The sequence below is a fragment of the Uloborus diversus genome, chromosome 8, assembly GCF_026930045.1.
Source record: "Uloborus diversus isolate 005 chromosome 8, Udiv.v.3.1, whole genome shotgun sequence".
Lineage (NCBI taxonomy): Eukaryota > Metazoa > Arthropoda > Arachnida > Araneae > Uloboridae > Uloborus > Uloborus diversus.
The window spans coordinates 133,785,650-133,806,819 of NC_072738.1; the positions used below are offsets into that span (position 1 = coordinate 133,785,650).

The window sequence follows — 21,170 nt, forward strand, 5'->3', positions numbered from 1 at the left end:
ACCTAAGTTGAGCCATCCTCTATCCATTAAAAAAAGAATCATCAAAATCGGTTCACTAGGTGAGACGCTATGAGTGGACAAACAAAAAAAAAAAAAACATACATACGGTATGAACTGATAACCGCCTCCTTTTTGAAGTCGGTTAAAAAAGAGGTGCTACCTCAAAGCAGAAAAATTAAATTTTTGAATGTTTAAAGACTGCTTTTTCATAGCATCACAAGATTTCTGTAATTTATAATATTGCTTAAAATATTTTCAGCAGCTCCAAAAAAATCCTCCAAACAGTAACTTCAAAGTTGTTGAAGGATGCAACTCGTTGCGCTGAAAATTGCCAACTTTTTTTCTTTTTTGCAAACCAAAGAGTAGAATAGAAAACCTATTTTAAGACCTTGCTAGGAGGATACTGCTCTTGGCCTTCAAGTTTTTTTAAGAAGTCAAATTTACTAAACATTTTGAAGTGACACCAAGTTAACCCACTTGTCTCTAAGTTTTCCTAAATGACTTTTTCATTTTATTGTATAACATCATAGATAAATACTTGGCATTCAATATAACATTTAAATATTTAAATTTCATACAGGAACGAACAACAATGACTTGAGTTATAGTAATGGATTTGGTGCGTTCTCAGATGATTTAACAGCTCCAAATGTTGCTCCAAAAGCTGATGATCCTTTTTCTGTTTTACAAAATGATTCAAAATTTCCAAGTAACCAGTCTAATGCCAATACCAATGCATCAGATTTGTTTGATTTTTTTGGACCATCTAGTGGATTTGACAATCTGAAAACAAGTGCCAGTGCTAATAGTACACCTCAGGTTAGTATACACACACATAGATTTTGGGTTATTTCTTGATTCTTTCATTCCTTTGTTTCATAGAACAAACACTTTTCAAGAGGCATTTTTGATAGAAAGAACATTTTCTATAATCTTAAGTAGAAAAAATAAAAGTCTCTTGGGAGTAGTCTTGTGCACTGTTTTGAGACATCATTTATCTGCTAAAAGCAATGTTGAATGTGTTTTAGGTTTTCAAGCATTTTTAATGCTCAGAAATGAAATAATGTGCCAAAATAAATAAATAAATATGTAAATAAATAGGTTTGTAAAATAATAATGGTAGTAATGATCATAAAATGAAAGATAGGTACGAAGGGGTAGGGGGGGGGGGCGAAAGATAGGAAGAAATGAAAGATTACTACTGAGATTTGTAATAAATATAAGGTTTCCATAATTAAACAACCCTACTTTAAAGTTGTCTAGTGACTATAGCTCGGAAGTAAGAAAACTTAGTGTGAACATAATGAAGGGGATAGGATTTTTTTTGAGCAAGAAATAGTTTGCCACCAGGAGGCATTTTTAGTGAAATACACATTTACAACTGACCCATTATTTAAATTTCATGCATCTTTTTCATCACCTTTACCAACTTCAACTCCGCCCCTTCCTCTTTAGCTATCACGTTGAAGACGTCCTCAAACATCACTTCACAGAAGAACATATAATAAACCGTAGTTCCAAAGATCTGTAAACGATTCTGTGACCTCAATCCATGTAACATCAGTGTTAGAGTTATTTGAAACATCTTGCAAATCAGGATAATTCTTAAATACCTAATCTGAAAGACATCATTTGACGATATGTTTTGGTAGCGTTTTATGGTATGCACAGTGATAAACTGTAGAACAGACTTTCTTATAATCCCAGAAGTTAGCTGAAAATGACAGTCATCATATTGAACATATTTTGCAGTAATTTTTGTAAACCATCATAAATGTGTAATTTGTTAAAAAACACCCTCTGGTTGTGAAATTTTGAACTATTTTTTATTCGATCGAACAAATTCCTCTCCCTTCATTACATTCTACACAAAATTTCATTGGTTTCTATGCAATAGTTTCGTCACTAGACAATTTTAAAGTAGAGTCATTTAATTATGGACATCCTGTATTTTTTTCTGTTTAAAGTATAACTGTGTGATCATTAAACTGAAATATTTTGAACAGTAAGTTGCTTATTTTTATATATTCTTCAAAAGTTTCATATTTGTTATGTCTCTATTTTTCTATATTATGCTTTAGTTTTGAAATCTGAATGGGTCACTGAGTGACCTATGACTAAGGTTGCTCAATCCTGCTTTTGACAATTTACTCCAGCATATTATTAACAATATTCAGTTGTAATATTCTTGTGTTGACGCATTTTCTCCACAACATATATATTTTTTTTAGTTGATTAGCATTTTGTTAAATACTTGGTGTTTTTCATGGAATATTAGTTTTATGCCTCATTATTTGTGATTTTCAGCATAAACCTGGAATACCATCAAGTGCTTCTGCATTTAATATGAGTGCAGCAGCCAGTCAAGATTCTTCATTACTAGGCAGTTGGGACTCAGTTTATCAACCGGGAGTTTCAGCAAATCCTCCGCCAACAGCAGCATCTAACATTGCTGGGAATCAAAACTTCTTAGGACAGCGACTTACGGCTGGTGGAATTCCACGAAATGCATCAACTCCAAATTTAGAAGCTCTGGCCAAATCAGATCCATTTGCTGATTTAGGTATTGTGAGCCTATAAACTAGTTTTAAAATTTAATATCTCTTGATCATTCAACATGTTGATAAAAAGCTTGTACATTAAAATGCCAACTGTCTGGTGCATGTGGCAGAAAGGTAGACGGCATAACTAAAAATCCAGATAGGCCAAAGCTGCACAAATATCTACTCATTTTTTAATCTATCAATTACTTGTTACCCTTTTTAAAATACATTTAACTATACATTTGCAAAATGTTAACGAAAACATAAGCTTAATATGAGGAAAAAAGTGAGTAAATCATATATTTTACCGGTTTTTAAAACTCAAATTCTACTGCTAACTTTACTCGGATTCTTCATTAATGAAAATTACTATTTCATCATAGAAATTTTAATTTTGGTCTTACTACACAAGGTAGCTGCAAACAGGATAGTTGGGAGTTTGTTGTATTCAGAAATCACTGTAAACTGTATTGAATGTAGCTGTGAAAAGACTAACGAAACTTCTGGATCTCATGTGTTTAAAAATACTTGAATTTGTTTCTACAGGTCTTTGAAAGTGCTTAAAAAATGCTTAATTTCTGGAATCTGTTAAAGAACTCTTACATTTGCTGAACAATTTAAACGGACTTAGTAAAAGTTTTAACCCTTCAATATAATTGGTATATATGTATGTTTTCATATTTAAAAGTTTTTCTTTGAAATATGATACTTGTCCTGCATGTTTTAATCATGTTCATGTGCACCGTCATTTTTGCTCTAAGAAATTGATAACATAGTTTGAAAAATAAAGAATTGGAAAAAAAATTCATATATGCTGCCTTTTATCCTAATGTTCCAATTTTTATTTTACATATTACGTGCTTGATGCTTAAACTTTTAAAACATGACTTTTTATTCATATTTTAATGAAAAATAAAATACGAGCTTAAAAATTTGGTGTATTTTATATACTATCTTTTGTGCCATTTTTTAAAAATCATGTTCTATTTTGCGTAATTTAAACCTGAGTAACACTTATCAACTTCTGACTTGTACCTTACTGTTTGCATTTCAGGTTCATTAGGAAAAATGAAATTTGGAGGCGAAAAGCTGCAGCCTCAAGCAGAAAGTCCTCCATCTAATCCTACTGGTGATCAGTTTTTAGATTCTAGTCCTCAACATTTTCCACGCCCCCAGTCTTATGGGGGAACTGCAAATTCAACATTCCCATCACAAGCACCTGGAGCTCCACCTTCAAAGCCCGATTACAATCGGCAACATTTCAGCGTGTTCGGAGAGCGAGATGGGGCCAAGAAAGGCGGTGGTGAGTAACTGAAAAATTTTTGTAAAGCAGATATTGTTCAGTTTTATTTTCATAGAGTATTTTTTATTGTATTCTGGCAGAAAGAAATAAATATATTGAAAATTAAAGCATACTGTGTGATAAATATTGATGGCATTTTAACTTCTATGTATTTTCCTGTTAATTTAATTTATTTGTTTTTATTTTTTTTTGCTATTTCTTTCTGTATTTATTTTTTTTCACTGCTGTGATACAATTATCAATTCTGTATGCTTCAGAAATCAGTATAAATAAATACAAATATGATTTTGAAAAGTGAGAATAATCTGTATAACCAATAAGATCTTCATTGTTCAGTTATTTTTTAGAATTATTTTTAAATTTATTTATTAATCATTATTATTATGGAATTTTATTATTTTTTTTTAACATTGCTGTGATAACAGTATCAATTCTGTGGGAACCAATATGAATAAATATAAATATGGATTTGAAAAGCAAAAACAATCCAAATAAACAATAAAATCTTGATTATTAAATTTCAAAATTTTAATTTTGTAACAAATTTTTTTTTATTAGCCCCCCTCCCCTAGTTTTGACAGATAAATCATAGTAAATATTTGATCTGCATGAACTTTTTACCAATTAGGAATAAAAACTAGAAATGTACAGCTTCGAGTTCTTGATTAAGATTGAATTTTAAGGGCAATAAAATTTTCTGTGAAATAGGCCTTAAAATGTGAATCAATTGTAAGGAAATTTGAACAAAATGTGTCCATTAAATTCTGAAAAGACTAATGTAAACAATTTGATCAGAGTGTTGTGGGGGTTCAAAAAATGCCTGGTAATAAAAAATAAATAAATAAAATAAAAACACAACAAAAGATATTTCTTAACAATAGTAAAACCTGTCTGTTTCAAATTTCAGGGAGGTTATAAAAATTGAGACAAGCAAGCTTTGTGTATTTTTAATGATGGAATCTCTGATCAGAAGGGGGACTCCCCCCAAAAGAGGAAAAAACCCTAAAAATTTCGACAGTGCAGTATATACCATTGACCCCCTCCCTCATCCTGTGGTCTCCCTTAGTTATTCCTCTTCCCATTATTTTTAGAAAAAATATTGCAGGTTTTGATTTTTTAGTGCTTTTTAACTATCTTAAGTGGTCAGTTGATTTTTATTATATGAAAAATTAGTGGCATCTAAAATAAAAAGACTGTGGGGTGTAGCACTCTTCCATAGCTTTTGTTGAAAAGGTCCCGATTCAATCTGTCCTCAAATATGAACCATTGACCCCCCTCCCCTCCTCCCCACACACACATAAACGCATAAAGAAACTCCTGCAGAGCCACTAGTTTGCAAAAATATTACATAATTTGTACTAAATATTTTGTATTTTCTTTTTTCTATGATTAAATTCTGAATTTTTCAAAGTTTTTTTTTTTTTGGTAACGTATTTATTTACTTTCAAATATTAGCTCCCAAGCCAAAACTGGGTGATGATGAATTTCAAGACCTTATAGGCGGCATAGGTGGTAATTTTGCTAGTTTTACAAAAAAGAGTGATGGTCCCAGAACAATTGCAGAAATGAGGAGAGAAGAACTTGCCAAAGAGTTGGATCCTGAACGCTTAAAAGTTAGTAATATTTTTACTACGTTTGATCGAAATGCTGGGTTTGTGTATGCGTGTGTTTTTTAAAAAATACAAGAAACTTAATTCTACACTAACAAATTTTTAATCAGCTTAAAAATGCTGAGTAAATTTCTGGCAGTGATGAAAAACAAAAGGTTTTTTGCAGTTTTCAACATTTGTTGAACAAATGGAAACAATATTTTTTCCCCCATCTAGCTGAAAATATGAATTTTATGTATACTAATGAAAGAAAAGTGAAGTATAAGCTTGATGATAATCGAGGCATGGCTGACTTCTTCAATAACCTACGTTTAAATATTTTAAATGAGAAATGAAGTTCAAGAATTGTAATGAACAGGTTACAAAAATATCTGAACACTTTTTGTTGGACAAAATAGCAAAAATTAATTTGTAATTTTGACTTAGGATTTTTTTTTCAAAAAGATAAATTGTTTTATTTATTTTATTAATTATTTATGTATGAATGTAATTTTAGAACAAAAAGCTGTCTATAATATGTAAATTGAGATTTTGAAAATACGCTCTGATCTTATAAACGCTTGGGAAATGACATAAAATGGGTATGGAAAGGGACATTTTGTTGGAAAGACATATTTAGGCATTTAAAAATTGCACTATTGCAAGTCTGTCTCTAAATTCGCCTAATCATCAGACAAAATTTGACGAATTAAGACATTTTTGGGGCAGGCAACCCTTTGTGAACATTTTAATTGGCCCCAGAGGGATTGCTGCAGTTGGATTCGACTTCTTTTTTCTTGTAAATAAAAGTGTTAGGCTTCATTATTTTAGTTGCTCAGGCAAAGACAAGTAAGTTCAGCTTAAATAAGCCTGCAGCAAAAGGTTTTACTATCAACTTACCAAAATATTATGGTTCTTCAGTCAAATATATTTATATTTGTATTTTTGTGATTTATTTATCTTTTAGTTTTAAGCACATAATTTAGAGCTTAAATGTAGCACCAATGTTTGTGTTGGAGTTTAGTTTTGGAAGTTTAATTGATACATCATGAAAAAAAATCATAAATATGATCTACATTTGGTAATTATAGTCACTAAAATGTTATAATATTGGTTGCCATATTTATAGGCTTCTTGATCAAAACTTTATTTTTTGGATAGATCATGGATTGGACAAGTCACAAAGAAAGAAACATTAGAGCTCTTCTATGTTCCTTGCACACAATGTTATGGGAAGGCACTAGATGGTCAGAATGTGGTATGCATCAGTTAGTAACCCCTGCTGATGTGAAGAAGATGTACAGAAAAGCTTGTTTAGCTGTGCATCCGGACAAGGTAGACGATTGAATTTATCCTATTCTTTCAAGTTTTTCTAAGCATTGAACTGCTTATATTGTAATATATTTCTGTTGAAAAAATTTTATGTTTTTTTTTCTTTATATATTAATTAAATTTGGTTTTAAGTTTCTATACATGTATATAATATAAGTCTTTTGGTTGCTATTTCTTATTTTTTCCAAATCTTTGACTCATCAAATGCTTGTCTCATCATGAAAGCCTATCTTTATCATCATCATGTTTTTTTTTTTTTAATTTCTTAAGCCTCATTTGATTTTATGAGCAGCTTCACCAGGCAGTTTACCATCAATATGGAATTTTTAAAAATGTTCTGTGTCTTTGTTAAAACCTATTGCTGACTTTTCAGCAGTTTTACCACACATTTCACTATTAATAATGTAATATTTTTTAAATTTGTTCAAATTAAAACCAGCCGCTTGAACTAAAGAAACTTGTTTAATGAATTAGGAAAACTGTACTTTCATTTCTAACATTTCCTGCGCTGATGGATTTATAGCTTTGGTGGCCTGTCACAGTGCATTTTTTGGAGACCCTTAGCTGGTTAGAACTAGGAAAAATATTTTTCATGTATTTTTATGGATTTCTTTTATGAACTGCCCCTTGCAATTGCAGCATGGCAAATCCACCACCACTGCACCCCTGCAATCAGGACATTTATAATTCTTTGCATCTTGAGCAATTTTATTATGAGTCTAATTATGAGTCTAATTAAGCGCTGTGAGAAAAAAGTATGGATTTTATGCTTGGCAAAATGTGGAACAAGCTTTCTTGGCATAGATTTTCTTTTTTAACATCAAAACAATAGCAAATGTTATTAATATTGATAAAATGAATTCAGGTATTGTTCAGAATGTTGCAATGAAACAAGCTTAAAATAGCAGCTATTTTAATGTGTGATACCTTAACTAAGGCGGTTAAAAAGAATTTTAGTTGCATGCTATATTATCCTAGCATCATAAAATTTATTTAATACAAAATTGTTTACAATGTAGCTGAACATGGAACATATCACATTGTCTGTAGTTTTTGGTGTATTTCAACTTTTCATTGTCTTTTTATTTATTTATTTAATTTGTGGTTCTAAGATTTTGTAAAATTAAGCTGTATTTATTTATTTTAGTATATCTTAATGCCATAGTGAGTATTAGTCAAACTTCTATCAAGATAAAACTTCTAGCATTGAAATGAAATAAGATTGTTAAGTACGGTGACCCAACAGAAGCTGATTAACAACTTACACATACACAACACAGTATTATATAATAAACATATGTTGTCTTTGTTAACAAATGCAAAAGTGACAATTAACAAGAAACTCTAGGTTCGACTAGACTGGTCCTAGTCAATTTATCATTTCTCACTGAAGATCAAGAGTACTCTTAAATCTGTTCACCATGTTGCAAGTAACAGCTACTTTTGGTAAACTGTTTCAAATGCCTCTACCCCTATTGAAGTGATAATATTTCCTGATTTCAAGATTAACTTGGGATTTGGAAAGCTTAAAACAATGACACTTAGTTTTGCCATTTGTGCAAAAATTTCGTTCATGAAATATCCTCTATTTTAATGTACTAAATTAATAGAATCATGCCCCCTTTTACTCTCTTTTGCTCAGAACTGTACATATTAAGCATTCTAAGCATGGAAACGTAATCTAATTTTTTTGAAATTCCATTTACCAACTTGATAGCCCTCCTTTGAATTTTGTCTGTTATATTGCATGTAGTTCTGCCTTAGCCCTGGCTTAGGGGCGGTGACTTTCTGCTAAATACCCAAACTTTGCCTTCAATTCACGAGTCGAACCGCACCCTGCTGTGGACACTGGTGGTAAGATAAATTTACTTTATCTACCAGTTTCTTGACGCTCTCAGCTTCAATGAGATTACGTCTGCCTCCAGCTCGGTTATTCATTGTTCCAGACTCAAGAGTTTTAATGAGAACAAAGCAGCAGTTTCTGGATGTGATAACTTGGCTGTCTGGTATTTTGCATGCCTTTCCTATAAGTTAGTTACTCAAAGCAGTTTAGAGTGTATTTATGTTATTGGTGAATTCCAGCGGTTACAGAAAGATGATTTTACAAAAAAAAATCCATGCATCATGCATTTCTGTCTGTGAGCTTACCAAAATGCATATTTTTCAAAATGCATCAACTTTTATGTGATAAAATTGTCCTTCCTTTATCGTTTTTTTAAATTTGATTTAAAAAAAAAAAAGTTACTATCAAAAAATACGTGGCTTCAGCTTTTTTAGCAACTTACCATGATGTGTATAAAAGTCTATGCATCAGTTTTTGAAAAATAGGAATTTTAATAAGCTCACAGACTGAAATGCATCAATTTTTTGTAAAAACTGTCCTTCCGTTACCGCTGGAATTCACCTTATTCTTAAGTATTTTTACAGTGCAACTATGTTATTGCTTCTTGTGCCTTAACTAACATTATTTTTTGTTATTATTTGTCTAATACTTTCATTTTCTATTATAGCAAGTTGGAACTGAAAATGAAAATTTAGCAAAATTAATATTTATGGAACTGAACGATGCATGGAGTGAATTTGAAAAACAAAACAATCTTGCCTAGTCACTTAAAAGATTACGTGATGAAATAGTTGGCAGTATGGTATTTGCCAATAACAGAATAGTTATTTGTGTGCACAGTGCATGTACTTTCCGACTATTCTGAAATTCCATGTAAAAATAACTTTGGTTTGTAAATAGTTCTAATACAAAAATTGTAGAATTGATGTAAGATATGTATCAAATTTGGTTCAACTAAAAGACACCTTGTGTGGCCTTATTTATGGTGCAAGAATGTAAGATTATTATGAGGACCTTATAGATTGTAAAATTGTTATATAAAATGAGATTTGGCTTTATATAAGTTGATTTTCCCTTGAGAATTATCTGTTTCAATTGAACTGAAATATAGAAATACTATGCATAATATGGTTCTCATAATAACTCTGGTATTTCATAATAGAGCTATATTTTTCAAATATCAAAAGTGACTATCAGGTTATTGTTTCCAGATAATTTCATCTGCGTTTCATTTCAGATTCATAGATTGTCTTTCACTTCTGAATGTTTGTTACTGTCTGTTTTTAAAATCCATTTAAAGCTGTAATCCAAATTTTGACATACTGTTCATCTGTTTGTATATTTATCAAAATGACTCGGTTGAGACTTGTATATATTAAGAGATTATTTTTTTTTTACTTTGCGTTCAATTAAATTCTTTAAAAATTAAGATTACATTTGTTCTGTTGAAGTTGTAAATTTTAATCTAAATGTTTAATATATGGAGCTAATAACTTTGCTCAAGTGTTTAATTTTTTTGTTCTGTGCATGTTATTTTTAAGGTTTAAGTAACCCTTTAAGGACTATGTCCCATAAAATTGAGTTTATTTCATAAAATCTTCACCTCATAGCCAGACTAACGTAAATCGCACTATAACGACTTTGTAGGGGTGCATAAAAATATTGGTGCATAGAAAGGTTGGTACCCATACTCTTATAACACTGGTAACGTAATGTAAAGGAATTGTTTAAATAGAATTACCCTATGACACCCTAATTTTGTAATTCCAAAATCCAGAAGATCCAAAATCCGGAACTTTTTCCTTTAAAAAAATCTGAATTATTATTTATTATATATATATTTTTCAGTTTTAAAGCTTAAGATTAGTTAGGTTTGGCAATTACTTGTTGAAAACACAGTACTTTCAATTAAGCTTTTTTAAAACGTTTTTCGATGGCACGTGCTATGCATAAATAAGTGTTTTGCTGCAATTATGTAGCAATCTTTTAACATCCACTTTCGATAAACAATAATTCCTTTTTTTTCTTCTCATGCGTATGCAAGGGTGCCCTCCCCCCTAAGAGCTAGGGCGTACCCCTCCCAAAAAATTGCAAACACCCCCCAAAGCAAGAGCCTCCCCAAAAGAAAAATACCCTTATCCCCCCCCTTTCAAAATTTCAATGGCGTATTCTGCACCATGACCCCCCCTAGATGAGCACCTCTCTAAGTATGCAATACAAAGCCTATTCAACAAAAGTACAAAATTATTTGTAAAAATGATTTTTTATTGTATCAATTGGTACATTGCATAATAATAAAAAGCAGCATCGGCAGACTATACCCCACTGCAAATTATCACCACCTTTTTTTAGCATAATGAAGTACACTTTCATTCAGATCGATCAAAAAATTAAGGAAATTTAGTGCGAACATTTGCAAAACCAGGAAACCGTCATGAATACAAGAGAGTTTTTCCTATTTTTTGGCTCTGAATACGTAATCCGGAAAAATTTCGATATCCAGAAAGGTGGTGGTCCCGAGCATTCTGAATTTGAGGTCTCATATTATACCTTATGGCTCAATACAGAATACGATTCTACGTACAATGCAGTCATAAAATAAAAATCAGTTTTTGAGCTTACGTTAGTCTGACCCTTAGTTGCAGAATTATCCAATACAAAAATTTACAAATTAACATATTTTAAAAATATTACACAGACACCACAATTTTAATTTTAGCAAAACAAAAAAGTTATTGTGAAATAAAAATTCTATAATTTTGTTTTGAAAACACAGAAACTTCAGTATTCTACTTCTGAGCTTATGGTTTTTAAAGGGTTAAATGTTGATTTATAAAATTGCTTTAAAGCTTGTTGTTAATGCTCATTTGTTTTGTTAAGATGGATAGAGTGCCAAAGAATTGCATTTGTATTATGTGTCGTAAAAGTTGATGTATCAAATATTTAAAAAACTATTAGTTTAAAAATTGTTTTACATTTTATTTCCAAATTTCCATTTTTAATAATATATTAATAACAGTTTGAGGAAGGGATCTCATATTCATTTTATAATGTAACCTAAATTTGCAATAAGTTTTTGTTTTTATTATGTAAATATTTATGTTTTGTACTTAAAAACTTTTCTGTCTGCATCAAGCAGATCTCCGTTCCAACTATGTATTCATTTTTAAATTTATCATTTTGAGCTCAGAATTATTTAATTCGTCTTGCCGTCCGTTGAATAAAGGATATTATTTTCATAATTTCTTCATTTGTGTATGTAAATAAATAACTTTGCATTTTAAACTAGTTTGTTAAATGTAACTAAGTGTTTTTAAAGCAAGTGCTTTTTTTTTTTTTAATTTTAAGCATTTTTCAGCAACAATTATTTTTTTTAAGGTTTAGTTTGAAGAATTATTTTTTATTTTGAATATAAACTTAATTAAAAACTTTTGTGCATTCTGTTTTTATAGAAATGGTAAAAATGATTTAATCATTTATGTAATTATTATATTGATCATAGTTATGGCAATTGCATTTCTTTTTGCTGTAAACTATAAAAACATTTTATTGTGACATGCAACCAAGTTAAGAAGAACTATTGATATGAAACAAACTCCCATCGGTCACAAATAATCTTTAACTTACAGTTCTGATGTACGTGAAAGATGTGAGTGCTTTAAGTTTAGGAACACTATTGCTATCAACTCTCAATAACTCGAAGTCCCAAAGGCTAAAACTTTTAAGTGATTTAGGGGAAGATCTTACAGCTTCTCAAGAGTTTGGAACACAATGGAAACTTCCAAATAAAAAAATATTTGATTTATTGAGGTTCGACTGCATATAAAATGCAGTTGTTTAGTTACATGCTTATGTCTATTAGATTAAATTTTTGTAAGTTTAATAAAATAATATTTTCTTTATTAACATTAATTACTGTACTTACCTTCTCTCTTTTAGAATCACAAAATTCTAAGCACTTGTACATAGAGGAGAATTAGCTGCAGCATCATTTTTAAGCTCATGAATCTTAGATTCAAAAACATTCGGTTATTTTAGTTGAAGTAGAAGCACTTTTAACTGTGCAAGTTTTTAAAAGAACTTCACTCGCAGCAAAAACTTACAAAATGATGAAAACATTGTTTTTTTGTTTCAAAAGATCAATGTGTGAGGTCATTAATCTAGTGTGATTTATAATGACAAAATTCTCCAACATTTTTGTGGTCTGTTTTATGTTTGACTACCTAAATTGTTTTTGTTCAATAATTTCTCTTTTAGGAATATTGCTTGAATTAATGTTAACAAAAATTAAATGAAGTACTTTGAAAAAATTGTAGCAAGTGTATTGAAATTCTTTCTGGCACTAGAAAAAATAAATCATGTTTCTTTGTAATGATTGATGCCAACATTATTGTCTGGTTAAGTTGGCAGTTTCAGAGAAAGTAATAAGTTAATAATTATTATTGTAAATAAAAAGTAAAATTCTTAAAATAAATAAATAAATAATTCAAAATAAAATAAATTAATAAATAAATGAATAAATAAATAAATGAAATTAAAAAAAAAAAAACAATTATTGCAGAAATTTCCATTAAATTTATTTTTAAAACTTGATTCTGTTTTACAGTATTAAATTTTAGAATAGGATTGAAAACTGTTGTTGAATTCTAAAATAATGCAGAAATGTAAAATCTGTTTTAATTCTCTTTGTATGGTGATTTGTTTTTCTTTGGCAAGGCCTAGCTTTTTCTACTTACGTAAGCACCTTACACATGTTCTGGATATTCCTTAATAAATCTATGCTGTGTAATGTTTACTCACTTCATGATACCTTTGTTGTAATTAAGAATTACAAAAATGAACAACCCCGTTTTGTATTAATGCTCAATACTGATTAATTCTATTTTGTGATGTTTCATAATTTATTCAAGCAGTTTTAATCATCCTATCTTCTTTTTTTTTTTTTGGTTGATGCGTATAATTTTTGTGTTTGTGTGTTTAATTAGAACGTATGTTATCTAAAGAATTGATAGAGCAAGGTGGATTACAGTTCCTTCATCCGATATATTCTTTGTACATAAAAAATTATATTTTATCATTCCTATACTGAAGTACATTCCATTTTCATTCTGAATGTGTAATATTTTCTTTTTACTTTAATTTCAAGTTGTGCTCTACCATAGCAATAATGTTTCAAAATATCCTATTCAAAACTTATCAATAGATTGCAGTGTATATTTAATGTCAGATATTGCTATTATTTCTAGATGTTCACAGTTTTGATGTTGAAGAAAATACAATTTTAAATCCTATCTTTGGTTAAAATGTAGTAACTTACTTTCAAATCGAACCTATGTGTAATGATGTATCATATGGAATTGATTCAATCTCTGTATATAAGATGTGTCTACAGCTCTTGTGCTCGATGTAGAGAATAAAAATGTTATGTAAATTATGTATGTCTAGTTTCATTCTTGGTTCTGATAATTTCATAAAACTTAATTTTAAACGCCTGACCATCGATTACATGGAATGGCTAATGTCCGGTTTATAGGAGGAAATGGACGTATCTATTAGTTTATAGGGATGTTAGTTGGTTTGTTTCAGATGTGCACTTTTGCCTCTCTATTATTTAGCCTTAGTTTTGTAAAAATGATAATTTGCTCACATCAACACTTTTTTAACCTAAAGTATATTCGTTCTATATTCTCACGACAAAAATTGATTCATTTATTCACAACAAACTTTTGAGCTTACCATTTTGCTTTTACGTTCCTGAACGAAATGAAAATCTTTTCTTTTCTTTTTGTTGTTTCCATGGTAACTATTTTTGTTTCCCCTATTTTACTTTAGAGAATGCAATAAATGAATAAGGCACTAGTGACATTATAAAACGCATGTATTAAAATCCCATCGTCATTTTCCCTTCTACCCTGCTAGATTCATTCAGATGGAATCATCTTTACTTGGCAGATTGCCAAATTACATACAATCGATGGTTAAACAGTAATTTTGCATATACTCATTACCGTGACATATCCATGATGAAATTTTAGTGAACTGAGTCAGAATCATGGGCTGTGTACTGTAACTTGGTAACTTTCTAATTTGGCAAAATGGAATGTCTCTTTTGTTGAAAATTCGTCTTAGAAAGTAGACATGCTCTTCTAATTAAATAAACTTAAGCAATGGTAGTTTAATAACATTTGAATCAAGTCTGCTCATCCTCTAAATAGAAAAAAAAGGCATGTTGAATTTTCCTTGAAGAAGTATGAAGAAAAAATGAATTTTTGCAGTTTCCTAATTGTAGTTTTGCCCGCTCGAAATGTGGGATATATTTGTATCTAAATTAACCTAACACAAGGTTCTCAGCGACCTGAAAAGTTAGTTAAGGTTTGAAAATTATAATAGTGAGGGAAATCGACAAATATTTGGCTAAGTAGGGAAAATTCTGGAAAAGAAATTTTTTTTTTTGAAAGGTTAACCTAGTTTCTTAAACATTTCATCCCGAAATCAAACAATTTTGTAAATTCCCACCCAAGCTGCATAGCAGTTTAAAACTCGAATCCTCCTGTCCTGTCGCATAATTTCTAACTTTTACATATAAGGCCTACAATTTTTGCACCAGTCCAGATTTTTCATGCATTTTAAAACCTGCTTAATTTGCTCTTGCACAACTCGTTCACTTTTGTTTTCTATGCAATGCTATTGCTTGAACATCAATAATTGTGTATTACTTAGCCACTACTTTCAACTTTTCATGTGTTTTAATTTCTGTAGGGGATTGGCATACTCATCCAGGGTTCATACGCTCTTTCAAAACTCCTCCAATACTCCTTCATTTAGGAAAGGGCCCTTCAAACTCCTTCATTTTGATTTTAACTCCTTAAAAACTCCTTCTTTTTTAGTTCAAGACTGCATAATCTTTTTCTATGACAGTAACTTAAAATATGTCGCTCGACAACTTAACTTCTCCACAAGGGCGAAGATATATAGGCGATTTCAATGCAGTAATTTTGTATGTTTATTTCTTTTTCATAAAGATGTGATTTATAAGTTGATCATAGAAGTCATAAAAGTTGAAGATGAAAACATTAGATGACTAAGACATTTCATAAGTGAAGTAAAACATGCTAAAATGGTGCTTGGCTATTTTTTCAAGTTTTATGATAATTGTTTTTTTTTCCACCACTATCAGCAGCAAAAGTCAGTTTGTCTACTTATTATTTAACTATTTAAAAATGCTTAAGTAAGTGTACTGTGTTAAGTGATTGTGTTAAAAAAAAACAATTGTTTAGTAAATCGTAGTTATGATATTGTAAAAAGGGTCATCCACAAGTGATGCCATGCCTTGAGGGGGAAGATAGGTTCATGAAATTGTGACATCACACCGTTGTTATAACAATATGTTTAATGAATAAATTAATTCTTAATGAATTAATAAATATGACATGTGACAAAAGGAGGAGTGAGGTGATGTGTGACACTTTGTGAAAAATGGGGAAAAGGGGGTCAAATATGTTGAAATAAAGTGCGACATCGTTTAAGGACAGCTCGTTAGTACTCCTTCAAATTCTCATTTTACTCCTTCAAAACTCCTTCATTTTATTTCTGAAATTGAGTACGAACCCTGTTATCATCTAATTTTTACTACTTCGGGGAATGGATTGAACGTTATCATCTCCCTTCTTGCAGATCAATACTTGAAAGATAGTTGAGGGAGGAGGTACCAATCAAAACCACATGCCCAGTTTCAGGAAAAATTGAGTTAGTAGCTGATTTAAATATTACAGGATGATAACAATTAAATATCTTTGTGCTGAAAATTAAAATAATCAATTATCCAACGCATTGAACATGCAAATTTGCATGTTTTGTGCTTCAATACGTTGGATAATTGATTGTTTTAATTACAGGATGGTTCCTACAACACTGTATCGTTAGTTGCAGCCGAAGAAATTCATTTCATGTTTAAATTATATTTATAAACGTATCCCTAAATCAATGAACATGTTGTTATCTTGTTTCAATCAGAAAACAATTTGCCCATTTCGACCAATGGGAAGCTATCATTTTGGTCACGTGACCTCATATACACTTAAGCTTTGTGCTACTTGCCCTTGAGGTTATGGTGTCCGCCTGTGAATGTTATTAGGTTCTTAATTTGCTCAAAAAAACATTTGGGTTATGTGCTTAATGCTCCTTGGAATACGATCAGAAATTTTACTATTTGATTGCAGCTTTGTCAATGGGTGGACAAGATAAATGTTTAGAATGTCCACTAGAAGTCCATAGTGAAGTAAAAGGGCTGCACCAATAACTGGCTTGGTCTCAAATGCAATAATAAATGGCCAATCAAAAGTTCTACGCGAGTCAAGATCTAATTATAGTAGCCGTTGACCAAACCCAGTGATTTCTGTTCCATTGGCTGCAAACAGTTTCACTCGAGACGGTGGTCGATTCTTATAAAATGTGGCGGACGGATGAAGATTGAGCTATGTTTCCGAGTTGGGGTTTGAGCTGAGATCTTTGTGGTGGAAACTCGGCAATTTAACCGTTGAGCCATAAGGACCTCAATGCTCAGGGGCAAAGTTGGGTTATGTGCTCTCTGACGTATAAGATGCAATCAGAAGTTGCAGTTATTTTTTGCAAGCTTCCTGGTAGTCTACATTTAAATATCTACATTTTCCCTCTTTCTGGCTTCTCAGGAAAGCGAAATCGTTACTCTGTAGGTGCTTGAACAGTTTGCAACTAAACAACTCGTCGTATTTCATGGTCAAAATATCGATAAACTTGCTTTGAAATACAAAAATCTGTTACATTACTGCTGGTACATAAATTTTTTCTAACCAATTTGGAAATGTTCTAAAACTCTCTAGCTCCACAACTGAAAAATTCGATCCAAAATGCCTGATCCACCTTATTAAGAGAGACTTGTGACGTCAAAGAAAGGGCCGGCTCTTGTAGTTCTGCCACGCTAGGCGATATTGATAAGTACCCCCCCCCCCCCCCCCCGTTGAATAATAACATTAATAATACAAAATAATTATCTTTACTAATGTTAAAGCTGAAAGTCTATCTGGATCTCTGGATGTCTGTGACGCACATAGGCGCCTGGACCGTTCGGCCGATTTTCATGAAATTGGCTCAAAGTTAGTTTGTAGCACGGGGGTGTCCACCTCGAAGCGATTTTTTGGAAATTCGATTTTGTTCTTTTTCTATTCCAATTTTAAGAACATTTTCCCGAGCAAAATTATCATAAGATGGACGAGTATATTACCAAGATATCATAACGTGGACCCGTAACATGGACAAGCCAATTGGCGAGAAATTCACCATACATTAAATATACAGGCGAACCAAAAGACCTTTTAATTTTCTACTACGGGCAAAGCCGTGCAGGTACCACTAGTATATTAATAAAATAAAAGTGAGTTTCTAGTTAAACACCAAACTGGGCTTTGCATATCCAAGTACTGGTACACATTTCTTTTTTACAAGTATCTTTTTTAACATTAAAGTAGTGCATCTTATGGCACTGAATCATATATTAATATTTTCAAAAGACTTTTAAATCCCGCAATTTGTTCTAAAATTAAATTGAATTTCCGGTTTTATTCCGAACTATGTTTTGCATATCCAAGCACTGGTATATACTCTAAGTTATATATTTTTTGGCATTGAAGCAGTGAATCTAATGGCGCTGAAACAGATATTTATACTTCTAAAAAAATGTTTCAATTTCAAAATTTGCCTTCCTTAAAATCTGCCGCCCTAGGCGGCTGTCTAGGTCGCCTACCCCAGTAGCCGGGCCTGGTCAGCAGCACAAATGAAACAGCAACTGAGCGTCTTTTAAAATTATTTTTTAAGAGAGAAAATAAGTAAAAATTAAGAAAAAATAAAAAAAAAAGTAACCCATCACATGTTCTTTCAGAAAAACATATTTTTGTAAAAGGGAAATAACCCAATTATAAACATCACAGTAAGAAACGAAACAAGGTTTTGAATTTTAAAGACTAAACAAGTATTCAAAGTGAAAGTTGCTTTTATCCTCAAATTGATCATTTTGATATTCAAGCTAATGCGCTCACAGTTACTGATGAGCATACATGGCGCGGAGAAATGCTGATATACTTCATCAATATAGTAGGTTTTAGTTATTTATTTAACACTTAAAGGTAAAAAACCATACTGGCGGTTTTATTTCCAGCTTTTAAGTGCGAATAGTTCGGTAACCCATGAATACAATATTGCTTGCAGAGTTTTATGGTAAGTTATAGATTCGAAATTAATTTCGAAAGATCAAATATTAAAAGTTACAAATTACACAAGTAATAGTGCTCTTTCGTTGTCAGTGTAATAGCGAATTAACTACTCTGGTTACTAATGTGTTAAATAGAAGGCGCAACGAAAATCAAATTTTCTGTATACATATGTATGAATATATGTATATATACTAGAAAATCGCCCGTCAAGATATGACGGGTGAAAATTGCTTCTACACTTAAACGAAGCACTTTCCTATTGGGTGATATTTTGATAGTTGAAATTTTAGCCTTCACTCTTTGGATTAACTCTAAACTCCAGTTGATAGCGTTTATTGTTGACCACTTTTTCGATTCCTCATTCCCCTAAAATTACTGTTTTACCATTAAAACAGTTCAGTTACCAGATGCAGTTCAGCCCTGTCAAAATAAAGCATTTCCCTGCATGTCAAACGTTACCGAAAAATATTATCAAATTATCATGCCGTGGCGCGAGTTTCATTGTTGGTGACGTCAGGAGCGTTACTCGATCATTCGCTATTATGTATATAAGGATTAATATAGTGATCAGCGAATAAGCCCTAGTTTCAAAATTAAATATCTTTACAACAAAGATCGATATAATTATGCAGTAAACTGTACCTTTATTAGCAAAACTTTAAAAATGATGCACAATATTTCGTAACAAAATTTAGTTACGAAAATCGTCAAAAGATGGTGCTCTGCGCTAAAAACTCTTTCTCTGAAAGGATTCTGAAAAAAAAAAAAAAAAAAAAAAAAACAATAAAGTGAAGCAGTCTTTGCAATCAGAATACATTTTTTTTCAAAGTGTTCACCGTTCGAAGCAATAATGTGGTGTAAACGAACAATGAAATTTGACATGACGTCTTGCAATGTCTCAACGGAAATGGAATCACATGCAGCATCAATCAACGATTCAAGCTCATCTAGAGTAGCGGGATTGTTTCCACATGCACTGTCTTTCAATGCGCCCCACAGAAAGAAGTCACAAGGAGTCAGATCGGGAGAACATGGAGGCCAATCTATTCCGGTGTCAGTAAAACCAGTCGATACTTGGTCAATCCTCCAAAGCTAGTTCATTGCTGACAAATTGTTCCAAAAGTTTAACGTAAAGTTCAGTAGAACATTGAATCAGTTTTCAAAGCTGCAACGTGTTGCCTTAGAACGGTGTTGTTATCGGTGGAATTAAAGTACCAAAAACACACGTTCTTCAATGGAATACATTATTTCACTTCCTTAACTAGCCTCTTTTCACTATCCAGCAGTCGTACTGATCGCTTTATACTTCGAATCACATTATAAAAGCTATTGATAGATCTATCTGTTGACGATTTTCGTTACTAAATTTTCTAAACTTTTGTGCACGATTTTTACACTTTTGCTAACAAACGTACAGTTTGCCGCATAATTCTATCGATCTCTGTTTTAGAGAAATTTAATTTTGAAATCAGGGCTTATTCGCTGATCAGCCTGTATATAGTTCAAGTAGCCCCCCACCCCCATATATATAGTAGCCCCTCACCCCCACTAGCGATTTTATTGAGTAATAAAATCGCTAGAATGACTGTCGCCTGCAACACTAAACAGAGTAAAGTCAGACCAAACAACGTAAGTAGAAGCACAAATTTGTAAATTACAGCAGACACAGAGTATTTTTAAGTAAGTGAGATGGTTTATTGCTTTCACTTCCAGGGGCAGATACAGACTACCATTTTAGGGGAGGGGGTACTTGCTAAAGAATGAACCTCCAGAACGAACCAACGGTTTTGGGTACGAAAAATTCTGAAACTGCTTGGATGTCAATTAAAAGCAACAAATCGGCACCAGAGGCACTTAGTAGAGCATTTAACGTTTCTAATTGTTTCCATAAGCAATGAAAAGAAGTAAAATTTTAAATATTTACTTTTAAAAATAATTAATGAATTGAAATGATTACAGAAATCGTTTTCATTTTATTCACAAAGTGTTTGGACTCAATGTGGGCGGATACTATTATAGACGGTTTGGGGGGGGGGGGTTGAGTCATGACCTCCATGACCCTCCCTTAGTATCCGCCAGGGCCGAATTTAGCTCCATGCCGCCCCTAGGCAGATTTGAAATCTGCCCCCCCCCCCTCCCCAATAAAAGAAGCAAAATTTCCTTGACTGAAAAACACACAAAAAGTGTCCCGAAATTTAAACTGTCAAACTTATGAAAAAATGATGACGTTTCACATTCAGGGACGCCCCATTGGTAGGTCACAGTGATCTCTCAAAAAATTCCTTCATACGGCGAATTTTGATTACGATTCGTATT

At 31.7% G+C, this 21,170-nt stretch overlaps 1 protein-coding gene across 1 annotated transcript in view; it reads left to right on the plus strand.

Moving 5' to 3' along the window:
* LOC129227634 (cyclin-G-associated kinase-like) overlaps positions 1-14,044 on the plus strand; it is a gene marked incomplete at its 5' end in the record, with an annotated part of 32,953 nt that extends 18,909 nt beyond the window's left edge. The window contains 6 exon segments of the mRNA XM_054862222.1: positions 581-819; positions 2,308-2,563; positions 3,598-3,846; positions 5,302-5,459; positions 6,597-6,770; positions 9,278-14,044. Coding sequence (XP_054718197.1) covers positions 581-819; positions 2,308-2,563; positions 3,598-3,846; positions 5,302-5,459; positions 6,597-6,770; positions 9,278-9,373 — 1,172 coding nt within the window.
* Positions 14,045-21,170: the final 7,126 nt, after the last annotated feature.